The sequence below is a fragment of the Anguilla anguilla genome, chromosome 10, assembly GCF_013347855.1.
Source record: "Anguilla anguilla isolate fAngAng1 chromosome 10, fAngAng1.pri, whole genome shotgun sequence".
Classification (NCBI taxonomy): domain Eukaryota; kingdom Metazoa; phylum Chordata; class Actinopteri; order Anguilliformes; family Anguillidae; genus Anguilla; species Anguilla anguilla.
In genome coordinates this window covers 1,619,799-1,647,298 of record NC_049210.1, presented here as the reverse complement: position 1 = coordinate 1,647,298, position 27,500 = coordinate 1,619,799, and the positions used below count along the sequence as shown (strand labels likewise).

The 27,500-nt window shown below is 49.5% G+C and overlaps 1 protein-coding gene across 2 annotated transcripts in view; it reads right to left on the bottom strand.

Moving 5' to 3' along the window:
* Positions 1–21,801, bottom strand: part of LOC118237080 (transcriptional activator MN1-like) — a 21,930-nt gene extending 129 nt beyond the window's left edge. Inside the window, exons 1-3 of one of the 2 annotated variants that reach the window (XM_035435502.1) lie at positions 16,828–21,801; positions 134–372; positions 1–48 (exon numbers count right to left, since the gene is read on the bottom strand). The exon at positions 1–48 is cut by the window's left edge and continues 129 nt beyond it. In XM_035435502.1, the coding sequence (XP_035291393.1) occupies positions 179–372; positions 16,828–20,467 (3,834 nt within the window). In that variant the 5' untranslated portion in view covers positions 20,468–21,801 and the 3' untranslated portion in view covers positions 1–48; positions 134–178. Of the gene's footprint in view, positions 373–16,827 lie in introns of both variants that reach the window. The other variant, XM_035435501.1, reaches the window with a different exon arrangement.
* Between the last annotated feature and the right edge of the window lie 5,699 nt (positions 21,802–27,500).

The following is a 27,500-nucleotide window of genomic DNA, read 5'->3' as shown; positions in this document are numbered from 1 at the left end:
GTGTGTCATCCCCACTAGGGTGAGGGAGGTTGGAAGAATGCCCCCCCCCTACCCTGTCCCGCCCCCCACGTGTCACATGTCCCTGGAGTCGGGGAGCTCAGGTGAGCGTCGTCACGACGATGCCCCCGCCCACCTCCGCCCCGCCCCCACGTGTCACATGTCCCTGGAGTCGCGGGGCTCAGGTGAGCGCCGCCACGAAGGTGCCGAAGCGGTTGGAGATGTCGGAGTGCAGCGAGCGCCAGGACGACACGGGGCCCCCCCGGCCCTTGCTGTCCCCCAGCTCGTCCGTGCAGTGGACCGACAGGCACTGCAGGTGGCTGCTGCCCGTGCCCGGGCCCCCCGGCCCCCCCTTACTCTGCGACAGCTCCACACCTGAGGAGAAAACAAAGGAAAAAAACAAAAACAAAAACAGGTCAATCCATCCATCCCTGACAGAGGGGTGAGCAACACAACAATGACATATGCCACATGCTAACTAACCAACCAATCAGTAATGACCAACCAATCAACCAATCAGTAAGCTCTACGACTGTCTATGCCTCACTTCTCTAACAGAGGCCCAGGTAACCAGGATGGGTGGGGGGGGGGGGCTGCAGACAAAAACCGTGAACAAACAGAGCCCCCGCCACACAGGTCCGCCTGAAATCTGCCGACTCTGTGACCTGCGCGACCTCTGGACGGTGACCCCCCCGGGCCTAAAGGTCGAGACGCCGCTCCCACGCAGACAGCCCTGCCCGTTCCCTCCTCGCTTGCTCGCCCGCTCCCTCCTCGCTTGCTCGGGCCCCTGACCTTTGACCTCTAGGCCCAGCAGGTCGGAGGTCACGGAGCAGGACCCCGCTCCCCCGCCCCGCCCGGGGTCCGACTGACGGGCGTGACGGCGAGGGCGCAGTACTGACCCCCCCCCCGTGACAGAGCCACTAAAACCCACTGGCGCTGGCACTGGGGGGGGGGGGGGGGGCAGAGACCCGCCAAACATGCTTCTGCCGCGTGAAAATTAACACCTGCCCCCCCCGCACCCCCCGCCCCCCCCCGTCCTCACCGCAGCCAGAGGAAGACTGAGGAGGGGAGAAAGTGCTGACCTAAACTCTCCGTTAGAGCCCGCTCTGTCACAGCCCCCCCCCCCCCCCAACGCGACCCCGGAGCGGCGGCCGTCGGCAGGAACCCGCTATCAGAGGCTTATCGCCGCTCTGCGAAGCGCGACGCTGCCGCTCGCTCCACAGACACGGGCGCACCTGCACCGAGCCTCTCAATCAGGCGAAAAACTCTGAGTCTCTGAGTTTGTGTCAGGTTAGAGGAATGCTATCACCCACACACCGTTACAGCACAGTTCTGAGAGCGTTTATCTCTCAGCATCTCGGTAATATCGTCAAAAATATACAATTTGCAAATACGTTTTGCCCATTGATAAGCACGACCAGCATTAACAGTGAGGTCATTTCCTGTGTTCCCACAATGCACTCTAAAAGGATGTGCATTTTCAGTAGTAACAAGACATAGAAAATGAGAGAGACAGAGAGGATTAAAGAGATTCAGGGAGGGAGGGAGGCAGAGGGAGAGAGAGAGAGAGAGAGAGAGAGAGAGAGAGAGAGAAAAGATAAAGTAACAGAGAGCTCTCACTTAACCCTCCCTAACCCCACACACTCAGCTCCAAATTCTCCACACTGAGGAATCCCTTCACAATGATCCATCCCTTTCTTTCTTTCTCTGCATACTTTCTTTCCATTTCTTTCCCTCTCTCTTCCCCCTCACTCCCTCCTCACCCCATCACCCTCCCCCCACCCCCCTCTTTCACCCCCCCCTCACTGGCACTTTTTTGGCAGAACAGACAGTGAATCCGTGCCAAAGCGCATAAAAACTCACAGCGTATGAAACATAACACAGGCAGTAATAACAGCAATAATAATGATAATGATAAAATGCACAGAATTATAAGATGTCTCTCTCTCTCTCTAAATGCCTGGGGGAATCGGGCGAGCTGGAAGTGGAGAGGCTCTCTGATTGGTGGTTGCCAGGGACAGCGATCGCCAGGGGGCCCAGCCTTACCCCCCCCCCCGCATGTGACTGACACCCACAGTGCTGAACCCCCCCCCGGCCTGAATATGCAGCCAAGCGTTAGCCTGTCTGCGCTGACACACTGCAATCTGACAACAACACACTGGAGACACAGTGCCACCAACACACCAACACACACAGCAAGGCCAGACACACACACCCTGACACACACACACACACACACACCCTGACACACACACACACACACACCCTGACACACACACACACACACACACACACACACCCTGACACACACACACACACACACCCTGACACATACACACACACACACACACCCTGACACACACACACACACACACACACACACACCCTGACACACACACACACACACACACCCTGACACACACACACACACACACCGACACATACACACACACACACACACAAATGCACACACCCTAACCACACACACACACACACACAAACGCACGCACATACCCTAAACACACACACACACACACACACACGCACGCACACCCTGAACAAACACACACACACACACACACGCACGCACCCTAAACACACACACACACACCTCCGGGGCCTGACAGACAGACACACACACACACATCCCCAGGGCCGCCTGACACACACACACACACACATCCCCAGGGCCAGACACATTCACACATTCACACACACACACACACACACACACACACACACTAAACACCCACATATACAGACATCCCCAGGGCCAGACAAACACAATAAACACACACACACACACACACAGACACACACTAAATAAAAGCTGAAGGATCTGAATTAAAAATGCACCTTTATTTCTCTTTACTGCAGTTTCCTGAATAACGAAATTGCACCTTTTTCTGTCAGCACTGGATTTAACTTTCATAGAAAAACTACTCATCCCCCGTCCAATTACCAGATTCTGCTTAAATGGAATGACAAAGAAGCTGAGGTCTTCATCAAAATGAAAAAGACAAATAGATAAGAAACACAATTACAAACACTTTTGGAAGGTTAATTAGTTCATTGTCGCCTAATTATAGCTAATTCTATTTTCACCGGGAGAAAAAGATAAAGAACATTTTTCATAATTGAGTATTCTATTGTGCCTGCGATACAACATTCCAGCAAAGCTCTCCGTTTTAAGTCAATTATTTTCAGTAGCAAAAAAAAAAAAAGAGATAAAGAAGACTTAAACAAAACATTCTCTGAAACGGCCTCAGAGATGGACACCATATCCAAACGTGTCCCTTTCTCCTTGCCGGAATTCTTCTCTCCTTCCCTCTCCATGACGTAGTTTTAAACAGGCTACTTAACCCTTCAAAAGGTGTGAGGGGATCACAAATATGGGCACTGGACATTCTAACACTGATGTACCAAATCACTGCTGGTAACTGAAAGCAACAGTAGAATTCTAGAACACTGACTTTTGAATTCTTTGAAAAAAAAAAAAAAACATTCCAATAAACCAGCTCTTCGAAGCGCTAAGCTTCTCACAAACACCCTTTCAACTGCCACACACAGAAACCCACGCCAGGACTTTCAACCGCCCACTACCACGTCATCCAACCCCTCTGTCAGGTGAGGTGACAGCACCTCTTCAAAATCACTCAGTTTTAAAAACATAACCGACTGTCCGAACCAAAACGCAACACTGTCCCCAGCAATGCAACAGCACACAGATGGGGAACATGATCTTAGACTTCGCTTCAATTTAAACGTCTTTCTGCCGAAGCTTCTACGATCTGGAGCAGTTCTGGAGATCAGCGTTCAGCGTGCATTAGCAACCCCAGGGTCATCCGTCATTACCAGGCCTACAGAAGGACGAACAGCCAACGCTGAGCTTTCAAAGGCTGACCTTACAACTGAGGAGGAGAGCCAAGCACTTCACTTTAAAACATCTCTGCATTCACACTCCTCCCTGTTTGAGTCACTGATCACAATGAATAAGTCACTTTCTGTTCTTTCCTTTTAGACAAAGGTGGCAACGATGATAGAACCTCAAACTGCGGATCGGGGGAGAAATCTTTTCATCCAACTCAAAACCCAAACTTCTGCCCTACAAATCCCCACCCGTCCCCCTGAACCAAGTCATCACAGACAGCCCGTCAAAATGATTTCAGTTTCCAGACACATTTCCATTCCACAAACATTTTACAAGTGAAGACGATTTACCTTTCTTTTATAACAGTTATTCAGTTACTTAATTGCACAAGGAATCATTATGTTGCTACTCTTTTTATTTCAAATGTCAGTTGTCATTTTTTGTTTCCGTACCAAAAGAAAAATAATCTTGGGACCAGCAAACCCTTTTTCTTTCCTCCCATTCCGATTTTAAAAATACTTGAGCACGCAAGTCAAGTTAAAAGCTAAAATATTCATTTGAAGCTTGCAGTACAGAGCAAGAGAAGCACAGAGAGGAGTGGGAAAGTGGGAAAAAGGAATGAATATTAGAGGAATATTACTTTATTGAATATTAAATCACTGCACCTGCAGCAGCAGTTCTAAGTACAGCAGGCCTATTTGACCTTTAACCTTTCATTGACAAAATGTGATCAATTCAAACAATGTAGAACATGTCAAACTAAGCAGCTTTGTTAGCCACCTTCTAAATTACCCTGTCGCTGGAGCACAACAGAAGGTATTAAAGTTTTATATCTTTATTTAAGAAGCAGACCCGACCTTTAAAAAAAAAGTCCCTCCATCTAATCCTGAGTTGTCACTGAACGAAGGAAATGCTGGATGAAAAAGTAATTTCTAGAAAATCTACAGGCAGCTCACCAAGTGCTGAGGGAATTATCCACACCAGGCTTTAATAAATTCAAGCAAAAGCAGCATGAAAATCTGAACCTAAATCAAACAGTCCAAAAAAATAAAATAAAAATGTTTTAAATACCCGTGAATCACCATGAAATTCACCAAGCCGTGGGCTTAAATAACGCTTCCTGATTCACTCCAATTACTAAAATACTCTTGAGAGGACAGAGAAGTGCTCTTCACCGGAAATGAAAGGTCTGCGAGCGGCAGGTGAGTAACCAGCACATCCCGTATAAAAACCAGCGTGATTAAATAGGGGGAAAAGTGCAATTGCCGCGGCTATTATTTATTAACTTTACTCCTTTGAAAGCTTTGAAAGATTGGAGGCGTTATGGGAAATTATAAATACACTCATTTGACCGAAATACAAACAAACCTTGTAAACCTAATATTTATTTTCTTTATTCGCGTAGCTTTTGAATTTTTCTCATATATTCATATATATTTATTTACAGCGAGGTTTCTGGGGCAGCCTGCACACAGTCTTGCGGCTGTCGGGAACGCGCGACTCGGCAGTTTGTTACAGCGGTTCGGTCTAATTGTCATACGCGCATTTTTCATTTTCTTCGCATTCATGAATCAAATTTACAAATGCGCCGCAACATCCTACTGTAAGTCCGCGAATACGCCTGTAAAAAGAAACTTATAACAACGAACGCGACTTTCACGCGGAGCCTCTCTATGCAAAAGACGCACTCAGCCCAGCTTCATTAATAGACGCGGTCGCGTCTCCACTGTGACAGTCTGACACTCGTCTCCTTGTCGCGCCGCCAGTTTTAAACAACTGTACCGAACAAAGGAGAAGAATTAGAATACCACATAAATCATAAGAGAATTAGATTTCCACCGAGACCGGAAAAAGCGTGCACGCGACACTGCAAGAGCACACCTGTTCCTCTCTCCGTAAAGAGACACAGTATCTGAATAATAATAATAATAATAATAATAATAATAATAATAATAATAAACCACTGAATTCAAGCGCATTCTATTCCCTGTTAGTGAGTGGTTACTGTCTGTGAACTGGCTCTTCTGCTCTCGCGCGCGCTCGCTCCAAGCACGCCGCCTGTCCCGCCGGTTTCCCCACGTCCACGCAACAAGGCCTCTCTGCCCTCCGCCCGAGCTGCTCGCACATCCTTAACCCCTTCCTTCCTGAGGCTCCACTCATCCTTCCTGATAACAACGCCCCCCCCCTCCCCCCACCCCCGTCCTGCCGGTGCAAGCGGAGTTTAAAAATAACCTCCTGTCCAAATTGTCGGTTTCCTAAATCCGGGCACAATCGGAGTTTCTTGCTGACGCACACACAACAGCGCCCACGTCGCGTAAACAATTCTACGCCTGTCTTGGGTGCAAACAGCTATAATTCCACCGGAACGAGAGAAACTTTGGTGCTCTGGAACGAGAGAGACTTTGGTACGCACGCACGCACGCACGCACGCACGCACACCCAAAGATTCAGCCACAGCACATAACAGCCATCTCTGGAGAAAATGACATAACCCTCTCCCAAATCTTTTCCTGTTTGGAGACTCTTGGCCACTCTACAGCTTTTCACTTTTTTTTGGGGGGGTGGGGGGTGGGGGGGAAGGGAGGTGCTGACCAGGCAACTACTTAGAGGCAACCTGTCTGCAAACTTACATGATTACAAAAGGCCTGAAGTTACTTTGAACACAAAATTTAACATTTGGGTAATACTTTTTCCTCCTTAATAGCAAATTGAGCAGCAGCGGAGGTAAGGCAAGCGCTAGCACTAAAGCTCTATAGGAGACTATTATCAACATTTACACCACATTTACACCACCAACACACACCGTCTGAAACTGACAAGCGGAGTGATGAAGGAGGAAGAGATGACAAAGTGAAGGGAAAGGGGGGGGGAATGAAAGGAGGTGTATTTTGCGCAGAAGTGGAGACGACAGCCATTAGTCCAGGAGCTCCGCTACAGAACCAAACCTCAGCTGCCTCACGCAGAACCCCCTCCCCCCCCCCCCCAGGAGAAGCGTCTCTAATTTCATAACTCGTTTGTCAATTTTTCAATACAAATTAAAGACAACCGACGAGTACCTGCATGCCAAGAAATATAACTGCTGCCAGAGGCCTATCACTCACACACGCACACGCACACGCACACGCACACACACACACACACACGCGCACACACACACACACAAACAGTAACCTCCAAACAGAACCCTGAGTGAGAGATCTTTAAACAGTGGACAGTAAAATGTCCAGGGGAGCGGGGGTGGGGTGAGGGGTGCGGGGAGCGGGGTGCGGGGAGCGGGGAGCGGGGGTGCGGGGAGCCCTCCGGTGTGGTGCTGACACACACGGCCTTCCGATGGCGGGCCGGATCCCCGGGGGAGAGTCTGACACGTGCTGAGACAGGCTGAGGGGCTTTTTTCTGTTTTGTTTTTTTAAGCGTTCCTCTCCGGGGAAAAGAAAGGAACCCAACCACCCCCCCTCCGCCCCCCCCCCCCCCCCCCAGCCCCCACCGGATGAGGTGATGTTTTGAGAAGACGAAATCTAGTGTGTACAAGCCTGACACCTCTGCGCTCCCTTACTTCTTCACATGAGTCACTGTAGCTCACAACACTCTTTATCCTGAAGCTGCATCACACCTCGCATGAATGCACACACACACACACACACACAGGCACACACACACACACACACACACTCTCACTCTCTCTCTCACACACACACAGGCACACACACTCTCTCTCTCTCTGTCCCTCTCTCTCACAAACACACTGATTGCAAAGAACATAAAGACACCACCCTGTTTGAATCCAATTTGTTCATCAACAGATATGTATCCTGAGCAGATAGAGCGGTTGCTTATGGCAGAGAAAGTCCGCGGCTCTCTTAGTGAACGTTTCTGGAGCGTTCCCGGAGCGTTCCCCCTGTCCGGCCGTCATCAGCGAACGTTTGCGGAACACTGCCTCTGTATCCACTCCTTTCCAGGTGACATTTACTGAACGATTGCCCTGCCTGTCCGTCTCCTGAACACGCACACACGGCTCTGCCTCCTCCCAGTGATGGTGCTCGGGCTCAGAGGAAGTCCTCCAAACAGAACTCCACTGGCCCGGTTCCCCCCGGCCTGGTTCCCCCCGGCCCGGTTCCCCCCCAGCCCGGTCCCCCCCGGCCCGGCTCCTGATGGATTTCTCTCGGGCAGAAATGAAGCCGCCCCGTGCGGAGGCTTCAGGACCCAAACCCCACAGCCGACGGCCCATGAATCACACGTCCTCGCCACAGCTGACAAACGCTGTCCTGTCGAGTTTCCATGACTACAACAGCAGCCAGCAACCAGCAGCCAGCAGCCAGCTGCCACCCCCCCCCCCCCCTCAGCTCGGCCAATACAGTGAACCCCTGGCAGCCCTGACAGAGAGACATTACACTACACAGAGGAGAGAGAGAGAGAGAGAGAGAGAGAGAGAGAGAGAAAACGCTGCAAGAGGTAGGCTAGCCGCTGTCTGATACTCGTACCTAAGTGTGTGTGTGTGTGTCTGTGTGAGCATGTGTGTGTGAAAGTGTGTGTGTGAGACAGTTTGTGTGTGTGTGTGTGTGTGAGCATGTGTGTGTGCAACTGTGTGTGTGTGTGTGTGTGTGTGCATGTGTTGCGTGCATGCATGTGTCTGAAAGTCTGTGTGTGTGAAACCTGTGTGCGTGTATTCGTGTGAGTCCAACCACTGCTGCACTTTCAACAGTTTTTTACAAAACGTTTCTTTTTTTTTTTTTTTTTACACCGTTTTCGAAAAGGTGCGACACCCCGTGCTTTCTCAGGAGAGCAGTCTCCCCCGTGCCAGCTCCTCCGAGCCCTCGGGGCCCAGCGGAAACCTTTCCCCTCCCGTGCTCTCCTGTCCCCGCCCGCTCAGCGCAAACGGCTGTCACTTCACACAAGGGGGCAGAAGCGGAGTGGCACTTCTGGCACAATATTACCGTCGCTAATTACTGTGATTATAACGAGGATTATTACTGTTATTCCGGCGCGGGAGCATGCGAAACGCGCGCCGCTGCGCCGCGGAAGTCCACACGGAACGCCGCGTAAACCACGGAGCTGGAATGCGGCCTGCTGGGAGCTGTTTCTCCTCCTCTCCGACTGTCAATCACTTGCTTTCAGTTCCCAGAAAAAAAAAAAGAGAGAGAAAAGGTGTGTGTGGGGTGGGGAGGGGGGGTGGGGTGAGGGGCGAGGGGCGAGGGGGGGCCAGGGGGAGGGGGGGAGGCTGCAGCGAAGGCCTAACGAAATCAAAAATACTAACGTGCTTTACAAGTTTCCACTGGAACAAAATGCCAATAACACGAATGTGATTTTAACAGATCAGGGAGCAGGCGGCGGGGGTGTCAGTTTGTTGTATAGAGTCCCCCCCCCCTTGTTTTAAAACAGCTCTGTGCTGAGAGGGCTCATCCCCCCCCCCCACTGGCCCCCGGGCGAGAGGGGCCCCTTTTGGGGGCCACGGTCAATAAGCCTGTTGCTTTCAATTAAACTGCTCCAGAATACCCCTACCCCCTGCCTGCCTCGCCCCACCCCCCCATCCCCCTGTCCTACAGCCCCTGTCCTACAGCTACCCCACCCTGCCCCCGTCCCCCAATCCTACAGGCCCCCACCCCACCCCCGTCCCCCTGTCCTACAGCCCCTGTCCTACAGCTACCCCACCCCACCCCCGTCCCCCTGTCCTACAGCCCCCCGCCCCGTCCCCCTGTCCTACAGTCACCTCCCATGGCACGGACTGGAATGGAGCGGCGAGGGAGGGGGGCAGCATTTTGGGGTGAAACGGGGCTCAGAATCGGCAAATGAAATAAGTTCAATTGGTGCTTGTAACCGCATGCCTGCGCTCACACACAAACCAACAATCTACTGTCACTGAGAGAGAGAGAGAGGGAGGGAGGGATAGAGAGAGAGAGGGAGGGAGAGGGAGATGGAGAGACAGAGAGAGAAGGAGAGAGGACAGCCAGAGAACAGGAGAGAGACAGAGAGAGAGAGGGAGAGCAAGAGTGTGAGGGAAAGACAGAAAGAGGGAATGCGAGAGAGCAAGAGAAGGAGAGGCAGAGGGCAGGAGAGAGAAAAAGAGAGAGGGAGGGAATTCAGAGTGGAGGAGGGGTGAAGACTTGTCACGTCCCTGTTCCTCTCAAGGTGCCATTCTGGGGACGACCTCAGAAACCCCCAGGTGCACAGGTGAGGCCGGTCTCCCCTGACCTGGCGGCTGTGAGCACAGAGCGCGTCCCTCTGAGGTGTGTAAACAGACCCAGAAACATCCCCCGCTCCCCCCCTCCGTCTCCCAGCCCACCTCACCCCGCTCAGCGGCCTCTTCTCTCCCCTCACTGCCCCCAAGGAAACGCCACCGCCTCCCCAAAAAATGTGAGAGGAAAAATAAAAACAGAGGTGGGGGGCGGGGGGGGGGGCGAGGGGGGGGCACGGGCAGGAACCCACAAGCAAACAACACGTTTCAGATTTCCAAAAATGCTTTTACAGACATCAAAAACAAATAGAAAAAAAATGTGATTTTTCACAAAGCCACACCAGGAAGTGGTTGAAACTGAGGGCCACCACTCTTGAAAGCCTCGTTAGACCGTCTGATCTTTTAACGACCTCTCACATCCCTTCCCACTCAGCACTTAGCTCCAGAGAGAAAAATGGGGTGACTCTCAATTCGGGAGGGGGGGGGATGGAGGGGAAGCGTCCTGAAAAACTGGGGGCTCCACATTCCTCTGATTGCCAGAAGTCACCCTTACACGCACCCCACAGTCAACCACGAGTGTAACATAGCAACAGCAGGACTTGTTGCCGAGGATACGATTTCACTGTACCCCTCGCACCAAACAGCCCACAGGCCCCCCCACTGGGGACTGGTCAACAGCAGGCCCAAGCTTATGTACAAGCGCAACTGCACAAGACCATTATGATGTCAGTGATCCAAATTTTACCGCACCGGACAATATCAGTATTATTTAAAATCTCCCTGCGTTTATAAGAGAAAGGGTTTGATTATACAGGTGGTCCCCACACACAACCCCGATTATCCAGGAGTTGGAATGTGCACGTCTGTGTGTGTGTGTGTGTGTGTGTGTGTGTGTGTGCGTGTGTGTGTGAGTAAAGTGACCATAAAATTTCACAGTTCCAAGTTCACGTCAGCAGGCCACACTGAAATGGTTCTTTATTTCGGACAGGTCTGATGTCACTGGCTTTTGGTCTACCAATCAGAGGCAAATCATTCACAGTGTCTACCAATCAGAGGCAACTCATTCATAGGGTCTGCCAATCAGAGACAACTCATTCACAGGGTCTACCAATCAGAGGCAGCACATTCATAGGGTCTACCAATCAGAGGCAGCACATTCACAGCATCTACCAATCAGAGGCAACACATTCACAGCATCTACCAATCAGAGTAAAATGGACTTCTGCAGGGTCTTTCCTACATTGAGTCCTAATAACAACAGCACCTGATCCCCCCCCCCCCCCCCCCCCCCCAAAAAAAAAACTTAGCACACTCAGGACCCTGTCTCACCTGCCACCCCAGAGGCCATAAAACTCAATTTCCCATAAAACACTTCAGTGCAGTCCATAAAGCCCCCAATTAACACACTTGCTTTCTGCTCAGGTCACTGCAGTCCCAAGAGTGGAAATTCATGACTCCAGTCTCAGCTGCCCAGCTCTGTGCTGTGCTACTGCAATGGCACGACCGAGTAAAAACACAAGAGAAAATGGTCAAAAGATTTTTGCAACTTGTTTTATGCTGATCGAACAGCAGCAAAACTGTCAACAATAACTGACTTTTCAAAAATGTTTGTCTATGTATATGTATACATATGCATGTATGTTTGTACATATAGGTGTGTGCGGGTGCGTGTGTAGTATGAATATATGAAATATACGTTTTATTACTTAAAGTAAATTGCGCTCGTAATTGTGAAGAAACATTATCCGGCGTTTTACTGCGCAAGAAATGCGCACTGAGAATGTCCTCAGCGATCTTTGAATCACTAAGAATGAAACCACATATATTATTATTATTATTATTATTATTATTATTATTATTATTATTATTAAATTGCACATTTGCCATGCACAATGCTAAATTTAATAGACAACAAGGTTACCATGTTATTCTACCTAAACATTATTATTATTATTATTATTATTATTATTATTATTATTATTATTGTTATTATTGCTGTCGTTGTTGTTGCTTTTATCGCAGACAGATTTAATGGGCCTATATGTGAAGATGTGGAGAGAAATGTACACATAGTACGTGTTGAGTTACTCTGGTTTAACCCTTCACGTTTAACAGCCATCTTCAAACTTACTGCTGAAAACCAAGGATATAAGGCATCCCGCGCGCGTGCTAGCCATTCGTCAAATGACGGTTAGGCCACAGAGATTTCTTTTTTTTTTAAAACGGTCATGAGCTCGAGACAGGTAACGCCACCACTCAAAAAAAACCGTCATGTCTGAAAAGCAGGTGTCTACCTCCATAGCGGTTCCATGGGCTATTCAAGTCATTTCCACACAGCGTCTGCAAGAAACAGTAAGACTGCAGCATACAGAAAGCAAGCATAGGTTATTAGTGAAAATTTAGTCTTTTCCTCAAATGAGCCTTTACTGTAAGCAAGCCTTATTTGACTCAAATTCAACCGCAATTACCTTCAGTTTAATAAAATCTTATTCCGGTAAAGTCTAGCCACTCAACCCTGACTTCGTCATATGGCACACTTTTAAGCTGCCGGCACCTCCCGCCTGTCTTACAAAACTTGAGTCTGATGACTTGATAAATGAAACCGTTTACAGCAGTCAGATGAGACGACAAAACAATTACGGAAAACCCGAAGACCTTGTTTCACTATGTTAGGGTGCAGTCTGACAGTGAAAGCCCTTTTTTTTGACATGATGCTTTTCCCCTAACTCGGTCGAAGCGGCTATCTAATCCGTCCCCGTTTTATAATAAATGACACGGTCGTAATTGTAATTACTGCCTCGGTTTACCTCTTTTATAATTGAAATGAACTGAGGGTTCTCAAAACGCATATTGTACAACAAACATATCGCACTTCGGCTTTATGAACTGTAACAAAGTACATATATTTGTTTTTCGTGCGGTGATATTATCATCCACGCACATTATCTCTTCTTGAATGGCTTAACGGAAGGCCCGGTCAATATTCAGTAGGCCGATTGAGGAAGTCCATGAAACCGCAACGAGCAGACTTTTTACCCCAGAAAATTATATTACTGCAATACATAACACTTATAACGTGGTAGGCTACTGTATAAAATAAAACTAATGAACACCAAGGCAGTGTGATTCAGAAAGTTGGTAGCTAGCCTACTGAACCTCCCATATATGATCAGTTATATATAGCCTATATGCATATCTTTATAGAATGTTTCCGAAGCTTTTTCATAACACACAAACATCTCAAGCCGTTTTTTTTACCCATGCTGTCTGCAGCACTTAAAGGAGAACCTGTCCAGGGCTGTGATTTGTGCTAACTAGCTATCGATCGCGCCTCAGAGAGCGGCGTTTCTGTTCAGGAAAAGAGCAAGGAGATGGAGAAGAGTGAGAAGGAGGAGAATGGAGGAGAGAAGGTCGGAAGACAGGGGGGAGAAATGAAAATAAAAGAGAGGGATGGGGTTGCCATGCAGGAGGCGCGGCGTTCCGCTGCTGCTCCTCGTTTTTAAAAATTGATCAAATGGAGTTGCGGGACGCCGCGAAACAAACCCAATTTATGTCCCGGCGTTGGAGAAGCACGATGGAGAGAATGCTGATGGGTTAAACGCTGTCTGCTCTGCATGTTAAACAATGCGAATTTACTCCGGGGTCCAAGCCCCCCCACCCCTCCCTCCCCATTCCCCCCCTCCCCCTCCGTGCACCCGCGGTTAAACAGAACAAAGGCACAGTGGCCGCTCAGAAGGGATACCTATTCACTTGCGAGAAAGCGGATCGGCAGCTCGTCTCCCGCCATGGCGATCAAATTATGCCCGTCTCATTCCGTCCCGCGGCCCTCGCGCAGCTAGGATGTAACCAATGCAGACACAGGCTTTTGTTGTTCGGCGCGGAGTCGTTTTCACCGGTACAATACAGGACTCCGCGATAATAACATCACTGATCTGATATTTTTTTCAAAAGAATAGTGTATTGTGCATTAAATTTAAAAATACTTTTTTGTAACAATACAAGGATCAAAAGAGAAAAAAATTGCTTTAAAGTATCATTATGTCAACTGAAAATATTGTATTCCCACAGTTGGTGGAATACACTAGGCTAGCTACACATATTCGTATACTATGATTAGGATATTGACAATTAGGCTATTATTATTATTATTATTATTATTATTATTATTATTAGCAGCAGAAGCCGCACAGTAGTAGTAGAAGCCTGGTAGTAGTAGTGGTATAGTAGTATTCAAAACAATGATTACATGATTTTCCATTAATCCTCCATTCTGTTATAAATAGTGAGAGGTAAAATACAAACTGTTTTTTTTTTTGTTTCAGTGAAGTAGGCTAATTTAAAGCTGTAGTAATATTTCAATGATTACGTTCTTAAAGGCGGTGCTGTGATAAGCGAGACGCTTCCAGAAAATGCCCAATGCAAATACTCATTTAATTTGTATTAGATATGCGAACCCCCATCGCACAACGCACTACAACAATTGGGAAAAACAAAGTCGAATGCAGTCTGCGTAACACACTAATCCAATTTACACAGACGATTTAGCAGTGTCTAATGCGCTGGAGTAGGCTAATGGGGGGCTGTATTAAAACTATATTAGTTAAACTTGCACAACATCCCTGGATTTTCCCACGAATAATAGGCACATTTTTACATTTTTAGAAATATGCGACATTCACCACACCGTTTCCTATGTATCGCGTCTACCGTCAGCCAAATAATGCTGTGCGCATTACGCATTCAATATCGCCTTTGCAGCGCGTTCAGCTTCAGAATAAAAAATAAGTCACTTGGTGTGAATTAATGCTGGGCTCCGTGGCATTTACTGGGGAAGATCTATAAATCATTATGCGCATCAACTGCTGCCCACCAGACAACTGGTTCAAAAATGAGCGTGTTTTAACTATCCTGGTTTTTCCAAGTAGATAACGCAACATACTTTGAGTCTGTTTGCTTTACAGTTGATTTGCTCTGTCATATAAGTTCAAGGACATTAAATATATAACAATTTCAAAATAAATGTTTAATAAGCATTTGGGCAAAAACAAAATAAACATATTCAAAACATAAATATATTTTAATTTGTATACAATTTAGCGCTGTGTTACAATTATTAGAACGGATACGTAAATAAGGCTAGGCTATGTTCCTTTACTACGATAGTTATTTTTTGTTTTGTAAAACATAGCCTAGGCAAAATATAATCTGCGTACATATACATCTTTTAAAAAAATCAAACATATTGTCATATAATAAAATATAATGGTGTTATATTATTATTATTATTATTATTATTATTATTATTATTTCTACTACTGCTGTTATATTGAGAATAAATTAATATGTCGATTGCAATTTGGGGTGTCTACAACGTGTGTCAAATCGAGCAGAAATGTGAAAATATCTGAGAACAGATCCACATTTTGCTGAACAAATCGCGTTAGTGTCGGCGCGAGCGCAAGCACGGGTCCTCTGGCTCCAATGAGATTATCCAGGCGAGCGCCCACCGCCGTGGCGAATTTAGCCTGATACTTTCCTTAATCGCAACAATTTGATAACTAAAAGGTGCGATTATCTCATTTATGCAGTCACCCCCCCCTCCCCCCGCTTTACCCAGTCTGCCACTACCCGATTTTGGCCTCCCCTATCCCATCCGAAATCAACCACTTTCCCCAATCAGATTATCCCTCGGTAATAACAAAAACAAACATTCCAAAAGAGAGGGAACCCCGCCGTGAAACGCATCTGTTCTAAAACCCATTAATCTTTCCTGTGTTGTTGTTCACCCTGAAAACCCAGATAAAGAACTACAGGAAATGTTTAGTTTTCCCCCTTCCAGTCCTTTGAAGTTTACCGCCCTAATTCCAAATTGACATAACCCGTAAAATAGCGCATACCATTTCACCAATGGCACGTTTCACGTACATTTCCGATTGCATTTTGGTTAAAATATCACGCACGCATAATTTTTTACTTTAAAAAAACAATATAGTGCTTCCGCTGTTTAAAATACTTTGTTCAACACAGTCGAGGTCGTTGACGGTTTACTTCAGTTTATTTTAAAATTTACATGTTGTGAAGCTGATCAAATTAAGCGAAACGTTCCGTTGGTCCCTCGAGCTTGACTTCCTACGGACGTTAAAGTAAAGATACTAGAGGAAACCGCTGGAACACTGGCATTGTTTCAGAAGTCTGATAATTCACAAAGCTCCGCGTGCTAATCTTTCTGGCCGTTTTATCCTTATTCCCCAAAACGTATTTATTGTAAGATACATATGAAAACAAAACCAGGACATTACAAATTATCTACAATCCGTCGACATCACAATAACTTTATTTTTATTACACGAGCCTACCCTTTCTTTAAAATGGCAACGAGATTTAAAGACTTGAATTAACACCTCACAAAAAAACAAAGAAACTTGTAAGATGCTGAGTGAAATCTAACACTGAGATAAACCCGAAGAGCCTTGCATCACTGTGGATAGAAACATATAATACTACACCAGACTGTGCAATACACCAAGTGCCTCGGCACGGCAAAGGTTTAAAACAAGAGAACAAGAGCATACAGATGTGTATATGCACAAATATGAGTGCATGCGAGAGAGTGTGTGTGTGTGTGTGTGTTATCTGATGCTTTTAATTTATATTGGGAAGAGCATCCCCCCATCACCCCTAATATAAAAACACAGCCATGATGGGGGGCAATAAAAGAGAAAACAGAACCCAGGTATGACAGCCCAGCAGACATCCCTCAGTTGCCGCGGTGACGCCAGCGCTCGTTTACCTTCTTTGCCGGTGCTCTGGCTCTTGGTCTTTTCCCAGGATGCCGCGGTCTTGTCGCCGTCGTGCCCGTCCATCAGGGCCTTGTCGCCGGGCACGTACCAGGCGGCGTGCTGCTCCGCCATCAGGCTGTCGAGGTCGATGGTGCTGACGGCGCCCTGGCCCGCGTCCCGGGGGCTGCCGCACCCCCCCAGCTCGCCGTCCCCCCCCTGGCCGCCGCAGTCCGGGCCCTTTTTCCCGCCCTTCATGGCCAGCGGCTGGTCCTCGGAGATGCTGAACTGCTGCCGCTGCAGCTGGATCTGCGCCTGCAGGATCTCCAGCGGGTGGACGTCGTCCGAGCCGGCGGTGCTGGACGGGGTGCGCACCTGCTCCACGCCGGGGGTGCCGGGGTGGAGGCCGTAGGCGTCGGGCGCAGAGGTAGAGTGGTTGGCGATGCCCAGCCCCAGCGGGTTCTGCCCGCCGAGGAGCCCGTGGTCCACCCGCGGCAGTTTGGGCGAGCCGGCGAGGAGCGGGCTGCGGCCGGCCTTGTGCCCCGCCCCCGCGCCCCCGCCGCCGTCCGAGCTGGACGACACCTCGTCCTCGTTCCCGCCGTAGTGGGCGCCGCCGACCTCGTCGGCGAAGTCGACGCGCGGCGAGCTGCCGTCGGACTTGGCCACGCTCTGGATCCCGCTGTCCAGCGAGGACATCAGGTCCGGCTGGTCGCCCAGCAACAGGTCTCCCCCTTTGCCCCAGGACGGGGAGGTGAGGGGCTTGTCGTGGGGCGTGCTCCCGCCCCCTCCCCTCTCCCCCATGCCGGAGGAGGGCGGCCCCCCCGGCGGGCCGGGGCTCACCACGGGGTTGCCGCCGCCGCCGCCGCCGCCGTCAGAGGAAAAAAAAATCCCCGGGCTCACATGTCCGCTGTCTCTTTTTCTCCGGCCCCTCCCCCTCCCGGTCCCGCCCGCCGGTTTCCCCTCGCACCCCTGGGGAACGTCCATGCCGTAGTTTGGGGAGAGGGCGCTGGCTTCCCCCTGCGCCGCCTGGCCTTGGCCCGCAGGCTTCCCGCCGGCGGCGTTCCCGGTATTCCCGCCGCCGCCCGGCGGCATCGGGCCGTTCTGCGACGCGGCGCCGGGGCTCTGGAAGTACTCGGCCCCCGAGCCGTCGGGCTCGGCCTGGCTCAGCTTGCGCTTGCCCTCGCCCGGGCTCTTCTTGTTGAAGGTCACGTTGAGGTTGGGCGCCCCCAGGCTGGCGATCATGTTCTGGCAGGCGGTGGAGAGCGCCGCCAGGCAGCTCTGGCCGAACACGTTGTCCTTGGCGCTGGCCTTGCTGAAGCTGCCCAGCGACAGCGCCCCCAGCTTGCTGCCGGAGGACTGCCGCTGGCCCGGCGGGAACTCCGACTGCGCCGCGTAGCCGCCCGGCGACGTGCTCACCCCCGCCGCGTTGCCGTGGGGATGGGGAGCGGGCCCCTGCCGGCCGGCCCCGCCTCCGTAGGGAAACGAGGGCTGCGGGGGAGCGGAGAAGTCCGGGGGTCTCCGGTCGGAGGGGGTGCTGGGGTGCCCCATCCCGGCGCCCGGGGACTGCATCTGGGACAGGCCGAAGGACGGGTGCAGCCCGGGGGAGTGCAGGGCCTGGACGTGCCCGTCGCCCGGCAGCCGCATGGGGTCCGGCAGGCCCATCCCGCTCACGGCCGGGACGTTCCGGAACATCATGCCCGAGCCGTTCTGCGGCAGGCCCATCTCGGCCTCGCCCCCCCCCACCCCGGGGCCGCCCATCCTGCGGGGCAGCGCCTCCCCCGGCTGGTGGTGGTGGGGGGGTCCCGAAAACCAGGCGCCCTCCTGGCTCATGTGCGGGTTCTGCGCGTCGAAGCCGGCCATGCGGGCCCCGTTCTCCCGCTCGAACCCGGGCTGCTGCTGGGGCGGGGCCATGCCGCCCCCCCCCACCGGGCCCCCGTGCACCACGTCGCCGTGGTGACCCAGCTGCTGCAGGCTGGGCGGCGGCCGCATGCGCTGCTGCTGGCTGCGGGAGGCCATCTGCTTGATCATCAGCGCGGCGTTCTGCCGCTGCTGCAGCGACTGCGGCTCGGGCCCCGCGTGCTGCAGGGGGGGGCCGGGGGGGAAGGGGTCCGGCGCCGGGGGGGTGAAGTCCCCGGGCAGCCCCGCGTAGGCCGAGGGCGAGAGGTGGCTCTCCACGCCGGGCGCGCTGTGCATACCGCCGCCGCCGCCGCCGCCGCCGGTCCAGGAGCCACACCCCTCCCCAGCGTGGCCCGCGGGGAAGTCGAAGCGGGGCCTTTTCGCCATGTTCAGGTAGGGGGGGTCGAAGTGTTGCAGCCTCTGGTTGGGGGGCTGCTGAGGGGGGGCTGGCGGACCCTGCTGCTGCTGCTGCTGCTGCATTTGGAACATGGGGTCGCCGTAGGGGTGCAGGTTCCTGTTCTCCAGCCTGTGGATGGGGTACTCAAACTGGGTGTGCTGACCGGGCATCATCACCCCGCCACCGTCCTGCATGCCAGGGTTCGAGGAGCCCGACTCAGACTGGGGGGGCCGGGGCAAGGCCGGGGGGCAGGAGTTCTGTCGGGCCAGCAAGCCAGCCTGCTGCTGCTGCTGCTGCTGCTGCTGCATCATGGGATGCCTCCCGCCCATGCCGGGCTCCATGCCCACGGACATCTTCCGGCCGCCGCCGCCACCGCCGAACCTCTCAAAGAAGACGCCGTGCGCCGGCTGGCCCTTGGAGATGCTCTGCATGCCCGGCGCGCGCGTCATGGCGGGGTTGCCGGGGAAGTTGCCCCCGGTTACCTGCCGCCCCGCCCCGTAGTGGGGGGGCAGCTGGGACTCCGACTCGGAGGGGGAGAAAACGGGCACGTCGAAGTGCCCGGCGGGGGCTTCTCCCGGGTAGCCGTAGTCCATGCCCTCCACCCCGCCCTGGGGGGGCAGGCGGCGGGGCTCCAGGCCGTGGGCCTCGGCGGGGGAGGGGCCCGAGAGGCCGTGGAAGGAGGCGGCCCGGTTTGGGGACTGGTCCAGGGGCAGGCAGGGGGCGGGCACGCCGTGGCCCCCGCCGGGGGGCCCGTGGTGCTGGAAGTCCGGGATGTTCCCCGAGCGCTGCTGGGGCTGGGGCTGGGGGGCGAAGCCGTCGCCTGGCGGGCCGGCCTCGGCCAGCGGGTCGAACCCCCCCCCCTCGGGGAAGCCCTGCTGGGGCCCCATGCCGTTAGCGCTGTAGCCCATGAGCCGGCCCCCGTGCAGGCAGGAGGCCCCGGGGTCCGGGCCCCCGAAGGGGCCTCCAAAGTGCGGGTGGTGCTGATGGGGGTGAGGGTGGTGTCCGTGGGGGTGGCCGCCCCCGTGCTGAGGTTGTTGGTTGCCGAAGAACCCGTGAATTGAGTGAGGCGCCGGTTGCTGCTGCTGCTGCTGCTGCTGTTGCGGAGCCGCGTGCATGTCGCCGTGCCCTCGCGCGTGAAAACTGTACTGCTCTCCGTTCATGTTCATGCCGAGCCCCAGCATCGGGGACTCGTTCAGCGGACCGATGCCCGGTTCCACGGCTCCGGGCGGCGGCCCGCCGGCGTGAAAACCGGGGCCCTTGTAGTGAGAACTCATGTTCACTCGCGGCTGGTTTAAATTTCTATCTCCTGGGCCAGAGTTTCTGCTACTGATCGGAGAACCAAACTGTTCCAGCCCAAACATACTGCTTCGCGATCAATCCCGCATGACAGCAAGCTCGCCAAGCTTCACGGCTGTCTCGGGTAAAGTCTCCTTTTTCCTCCTCTCTCCCTCGATTGTTGAAAAAAAAAAATGAAAAAAATAAAATAAATGCTGAACGGAAATATTCTCTTAAGGTACTAAAATACAAAATATAAATAAACACTGTTTACCAATATTTTTTGATAATGAAAATAGTATTCCACTACAAGATCTGCGGAAAAAGTACATTTGACGCTTTAAGGGAAATAAACTCACCCCCCGAAGTTCACATTTTGCTGAAGGAAATTAAATATTTTTCAGACGCATACACAACCTCAATGTCGCTGCAAAAACGCACAAAAATATGAAACGAGGAAGGTCCAGCAGCCGTCTCTGCGCTTAGAAACAAAAAACAAATATATCCTATGTCGTTTCCGTGTAGATGGAACAGAGAATCAGTTCTTATTCCTTTAGCGTAAAATTAGCTGTCTGGAGCGCTGGGAAACAAATATATCTTACTTGCAACTGTGATTTGCAAAATATGCCCCCGTCCAATTTCGTATTCCCAAGTATTGTCGCGGACATCCCTTCTTTTCAAAAGTTTAAAAATGACCGATGACAGGTATAAACGCGCACGGTGTCGCGGGAATGAACGATCGACTTAAAAATTCATTTCAAAAATATAATTCCAGTTTGTTGTCAAACGTCTATGCGCGAGTAATCTCTGGTCTCGGTTAAAGACCCCATTCTGACCCCACAGTTCTGCAACTCCAATGAACTGCAACGTGCACAATTTACTAAACGGGCAGAAACGTCCGGCTTGTCGCTTCTCCTTTCCGCGAAGTCTTAAAATATCAATTAATAACGTGTCCTTTTTTCGTTTGGATGGTCCATGCGAGCGAAAATCCGGTTGCCAATAAATAAATAAAAATCCGATCTGTCAATAAAGAAACCAAGGCTCTGTTTGCGCGTGCCCTCCTGCATCGACCGTGTTAAGGCGCAGCGCTCACTGTCCGCGCTCGGTCACCACAGAGCGGCTTGGCAATCTAGCCTTCTCGGTCCAGATCATTTGCACTGCGATCGTGCGCTTGTGCGAACCTGGTTTCCCCTCTCTCACTCTTCCACTCTCTCTCTCTCTCTCTCTTTCTTTCTTTCTTTCTCTCTCTCTCTCTCTCTTACAGTCACTCCTTCTGCTCCCGACTCCACCGTAGTCTCCTCCAGCTGGGAGCAATTCACTGAGAGATCACACTCCGTCTCGCGCTTGGCACTGTGGGATCAGCGCGTTCGGAGAACCAGCAACAAGTTTTGCATTTCTGCAATCAATTTCATTCCTATGATCCTCGCCAATAGCAGGCGCTGGTGCCCTCGCGCCGAGGGAGGGACTAGCTCTTAAGGTGGTCCGTGGCCAAACCGTGCACGAGGCAGAAACTGGCAAATTTCAAGATTCATCTTAAAAGAAAGTTTCTTTTCTTGCTTTTTTCCCCCTTCAACCCAAGTGTATACGAGACCATGTCAGGTGTGTTTCTCGCTCCATATTACCTCTGTTGTTTTATACTTACGATCTACTTAAATTAAGCCGTTTTATTTGACCAGAGAGGGTGTGCGTGAAATCCTTTTTATTTATTTTACATCATTTAAAATTTCAGCCCGATATTACCCTTTTTACGCATTGTCAAATGTGAACGTTAAATAGGTTTAAAAATAAATAAATAGTGGGTTTTCACACAACACTTGGGCGACATACATGTATTATTCTCTTTAATTGCCTAAACAAATGAAATCACTATCCCGACAGGGAATGGAGAGGACAATGGCTTTGGTTAACGCATGCGGGGTACAATCGCGGTCCTGGCGTTTGTGTTGCTAATGCACGTTAAACAATGAATTAACATTTCCATTCAGATTAATTGACCATTAACATAATTCTGTTTACCTTATAAATTAATCATTCGCAGTCACATTTATCATCTAGTTCATTGACAGGACGGGGAGTAAAAACAACGAGGGAAAAAAGCTTTCAGAAGAACGTTAGACTGCCACATATAACGTTGTGCGAAAATATTAGGTTGTGTGGAATATATTGGCGATATTATGAGCCTAACATTAAATTTAATCATTTAATTGTGCATTGCTGCCACCTGAGAATATTTTTAAATGGGTGCATATTGCCGTCGCGGTGTGTGTTCTTTATTTATTGTTTTACTTACAGCAATTGTAAGATGAGATGTAACAGTTGATCACAATACCCTTCATCGATATACTGTAATAATTTAGCGCCCGCGGCTTTCAAAAAAGGTACACGGACTACAAACTATGTGGACTATCAAAAATGGTCGCGCAGGCCAAACATAAAAACGTTTAAATGATAAAAATGTTAGCCGTTCCAGCCTATGAATTAAAACTTCTTCGCGTTTATTTAGCACGGTATTTAAGACTATAGGCGTTTGTAGTCCAGATCCATTTCGCAATATATATATTTTTTTGTTGTTGTTGATGAAAGCATTAAAAATATGAAATTAAAACGCTGCTCTGTTATCGATACATTTCGGTTTGATCCAAGGGACTACAGATGGAAATAAGCTGTTCAGCTAAGTCTTCCAGTCTATGCACTGATATATGTTGCTGATAACTGCTGATATGTTGTCTGATGGGCACCGTCCCTTTCAAGTAAATGAAACAAATGCATATATACCCTTTATCTAATTCGCGTTTATTTCGTAATTGAAAATGGTACAAGATTGTGATAACATTGAAAACAGTATTTCTAAAATATGAAATAGCAAACTAAATTGTAGCCTAATTGCAATGTCTATGTGAGTGTGAGAGTGAGTGTGTGTGTGGGAGAGAGAGGGGGGGGGGGAGAGACAGAGAGAAAAAGAGAGATGCGCTTTAAATAGGAAAAGGCTCGTTTTAGCTCTCACGGCGACTTGCACTTACATCCCCGAAAATCCTCCTTAAAAGATCAATTAGGCCGGAGCGGTAGGCTACCTAGGATTGTGTTTTGAAACCACAATCGATACCCGGTATTTGATACCTGCTTATCGCGCTGTAAAATATTCATCCTCATAATCTCATTTAAAATGTTTAAACTTCTCCGATTTCTACCGGCAAGAAATTAATTTCGCTACATGACCTCTCTTCATTGGAAACATGCAGAGTTAAGATGTCCTGTCCCAGAAGCGTAACAGCCGACTGATAAACACAGCAAACACAGACACAATGTTTACAGATGGGGCCTATTAGTAAAATAGCACGTGCTGGGGTTCTGCGTAGACGTTATCAGGAAATACAGATTTGATGTTATGTTATTGCATTCTCATTTCCATCACATTCCAATGTCGGTTTAGTAGGCTACTGCTTGAAATGCGTTGAAATGCCTGCATAAAATTTGGATTTAAATAGTTATTCGTGGTCCACGACAACTTTGGCCTACGCGTGGTTTACTTTTTTGGGCCGAGCCTTAGCCTACATTTGTTATTTTTACAGTTAGATGTGTTTAGTGTAACAAACGTTTTAACACATACGAGTGATATCAAACCAGCCACTAAATACATTTAAGTCCAGTTCAAATAAAATTATCCACCCTATATAATACATTATACCTCTAACGTCATACTATCTGTGTAAAAAAAAAACTACGAGAAGGAACCATGAATCGTTTCTTTCTCGCATTGTGCAGGGCCTTATTGGTGAGCTCTCGCGCACATCATCATATTCGCCTGAGAAATTGAAATTGCATAGCTACATGAGGGCAGACTGCTTAACAAAAATAGTTTTATTATTAATAATAATAATAATAATAATAATAATAATAATAATAATAAATGGCTTCACATGCGCGCGCACAAATAACTTTGTAAGCAGTGAAAGGGGTGACTTATGTAGAGATTTTTAGGGTTCCCCCAAACACGTCTTTCTCCTGCAAATTTCTGGTCCGTGATTAAATATTGATTTTGTTTAATTAGTTTTCAAGGGGACGATCCTCCCTGGATGACGGCGGAGAGGTGTCACGTCTGCCGGAGAAATGGAATCGGACATGGAAATTGTTACTGGGGAAAGTGACGGGATTGCTGAGACATTTCTCTTACAAGAATCCGTCACGTGTCAGCCTATCCCTCCCTGCGCGACCGAGGTGCCAAATTACGAGCAGAGGCGCGCACACGCGCGCACACACATACACACACACACACACACGGGCGCAAGAGAGACGCACGGAAAGGGAAAATACAAACAACGGCCAAAAATGTTTAATTATCTCATTGTTTTTGTGGCTGTGAAATCGATGTAACGCTGCATTTTCCCACTGATTTTTTTCTTTCTCTTAAACAATAACTTTGCCAATAGTAGACTCACACAGAAACAAAGGAGATGGTAGCCTATAAATATGTAACGCTGATTCCTCAACAGAATGAGAAGTAGCCTAGAATACATTGAAATAAAATAAGCATGTGGCTAAAGTGTGTTGGAAATATAGTATAAAAGTGTATACCTCAACATCATAATCAAATATAGACATACATTTATTAAACCTATGTTTCTGTGTGACAGGAGATGAAGCCTATATTAACAGTATATTTGTCATTCTCTTTAGCATAGTTTCGTGGAGAGAAAAGTCAAATTAACTCAGTCGTGAACAGTTCCCTGTGAAGCGGGAGGAATATTTGTGCCACAACGTTTCTTTTAAACAGACACAGCGCCACCCAGCGTTCAAGAAATAATCAGAGAACGCGAACGATGCCGTCGGTCAGAGGGGCTGCAGAATTGAGCCGGCTGAGACATACGCGGCGCGGTATTAAATCACAGTAAGCGCATTTTAGAAAGCATTATCAGTTTTCTCAAATGTTAACGGCCCTTGGAGTGATTTGCCCTCCACAAAAGTCATGAATACCCAAAAGAGTAACTTTTTTTTTAGCAGCTTTTTATACGCATGCACAAAGTTCACCAACTGCCTATTTGTTACTAATAATTGTGGCACATTATTAAATAGAACAAATTCAGTAGTGCCTACCGTATGTATATTGTAATGCCACACATTTGATTTTTGCCATCAAAAATAATTGAGTATTCAATTCAAGTATATTTATTTATTGACAAAAATTTGCTTAGTTAGTGAGTAGTAGAAAGCTTAGACTGCTGCTGTTCTCTTTTTCTTTGCATATTAATATTTTTTTAAAATATTTAAATATTCTGTTCTTATATAGTGGCACAGTGTAAAAACATTAGCATACTATTTTCTACAATTTGGAATAATAAAATGTTAATACAACCACAGATCAAATAAAAATATGTATTCTAAAGAAGTAGAAGTAATGGGCGAACGTCTTCCCTGCTAGCGTCTCCAGCCCTGTGTTGTTTTTGTTCAGACGTGACGAGCAGGCATGAGCCGATCTGCGTCTATTCGCGGGGTCAGAGGTCACGGGGCCCGGGCTGCGTGTGCAGACGGGTTTCGGGTGTCAGCCGCAGCAGCCTGGAGCGTGCTAGCATGCTAGCGCTCATTTCTCCCAAACTGTAACCGAATGCCGAGCGGCGGTCTCCTGTGTGCACCACAGCCGGGTCATCTTACGCTCGTCCAGAGGGGCGGCGCTGAAGGAGCCCAAAACGCTGGGAATGCACCGGGCGGGGTCCGACGGGCGGGCGGCGGGGAGGGGGGGTGAGGCACGTTGCCTCGGTAACGCCGCGCCCCACGTGTCCTTTGTGTCCGGGACACCCTGAGTGACACACGGTAAAGATGAGAGAGAAATACGCCGACACTGCGACTTTACTGCAGGAGGAACCCGGTCCGCTTTCAGCCCTGCTCTCACTCTCCTGCTCAAACCTGCCTCTCCAGCTCCCAACAGACAGCCCAATTACGGTGTCACACGGAAAAAAAACATTACACCACATTTTGTAACGATCAAACACAGTCAATATCCGAATTCCCAGAAATGACAGGCCTATTGCAAATGCATATAATTATATTTCACACCCGATATTTATTCCATTTTACTTCTTTCTTTCATCTGTGTTATCCAAATATGAGCAACAAAAAAGTCCCTTGACAACAAGTGTAATTTAGGGGATTACAGTTCTGAGACAAATGTGATTTACGCGGTCTTGACAGGCAGCCATTGGTTTGTTGCAGCAGGCAGAGATGGAAGAGACTGACCCTCAGGTGAGGTCAAAGGTCACAAACAGGATACCTGTTCAAAGGGCCTGGCTTTGTACAGCCTTCCTGTGCCCTGAGAGAGAAACGTTAAAAAAGTCTGGGGGTTTGGAGGCTAGCAGAGCTGCACTAGCCAGACTGTGAGTTTAAACGAGCAGCAGGCTGCTCTTCCTCTTTGACACTCCTCACAGTCATCTTTAAATGAGCGGTTTCTATAGCAGTAATGCAGTAATGTACTGACAGCTTTTTTCCTTCCCTGTTGATAATGTTGATCATTTGTTTTATCAGCTACTGGGCCCGACTGGACCAGATCTCCCTTATGCCGCTCCTCATACTGACCTGAGAGGCCCTGATACAGGAGCGCAGGCAGAAGCTCAGGAGCCCAGGTCCATATGGGAGTGAGTGTGTCACAGAGCAGTGGCGCCACCTTGTGGTGGGGAGGCCTTCACCCAGTCCTTCAGCCTGGGCAAAGACCAAGAAGGAGAGAGAATTTAGCAGTCAATATCAGTCTGAGGGGACTGCTACTACTACTACTTAGGGCTGCTGCTGCTTTAATAATATTAATAATAATAATATTCATAATACTTATAATAATAATCAAAACTGATAATAATATTAATGACGAGACCCAAGTTAAGAGACCCTACAGTAAATCTCTTTGAGCTGCAGGTTGAAGAAAAAGACAAAGAATAACACCTGGGGGTGGGGGTGGGGTGGGGTGGGGGCAGGGGCGGGGTGGGGGTGGGGGTGGGGGGCGATAACCTGATAACAGCGAGGTTAAAATGTGAAGTGAGAAAGTCTGTCTCAGAGAATCACACTATCTGCATTTAAACCTGGTGCAGCGAGAGAGGGAGAGAGAGACTGAGAGAGAGAGAGAGAGAGAGGGAGAGAGGA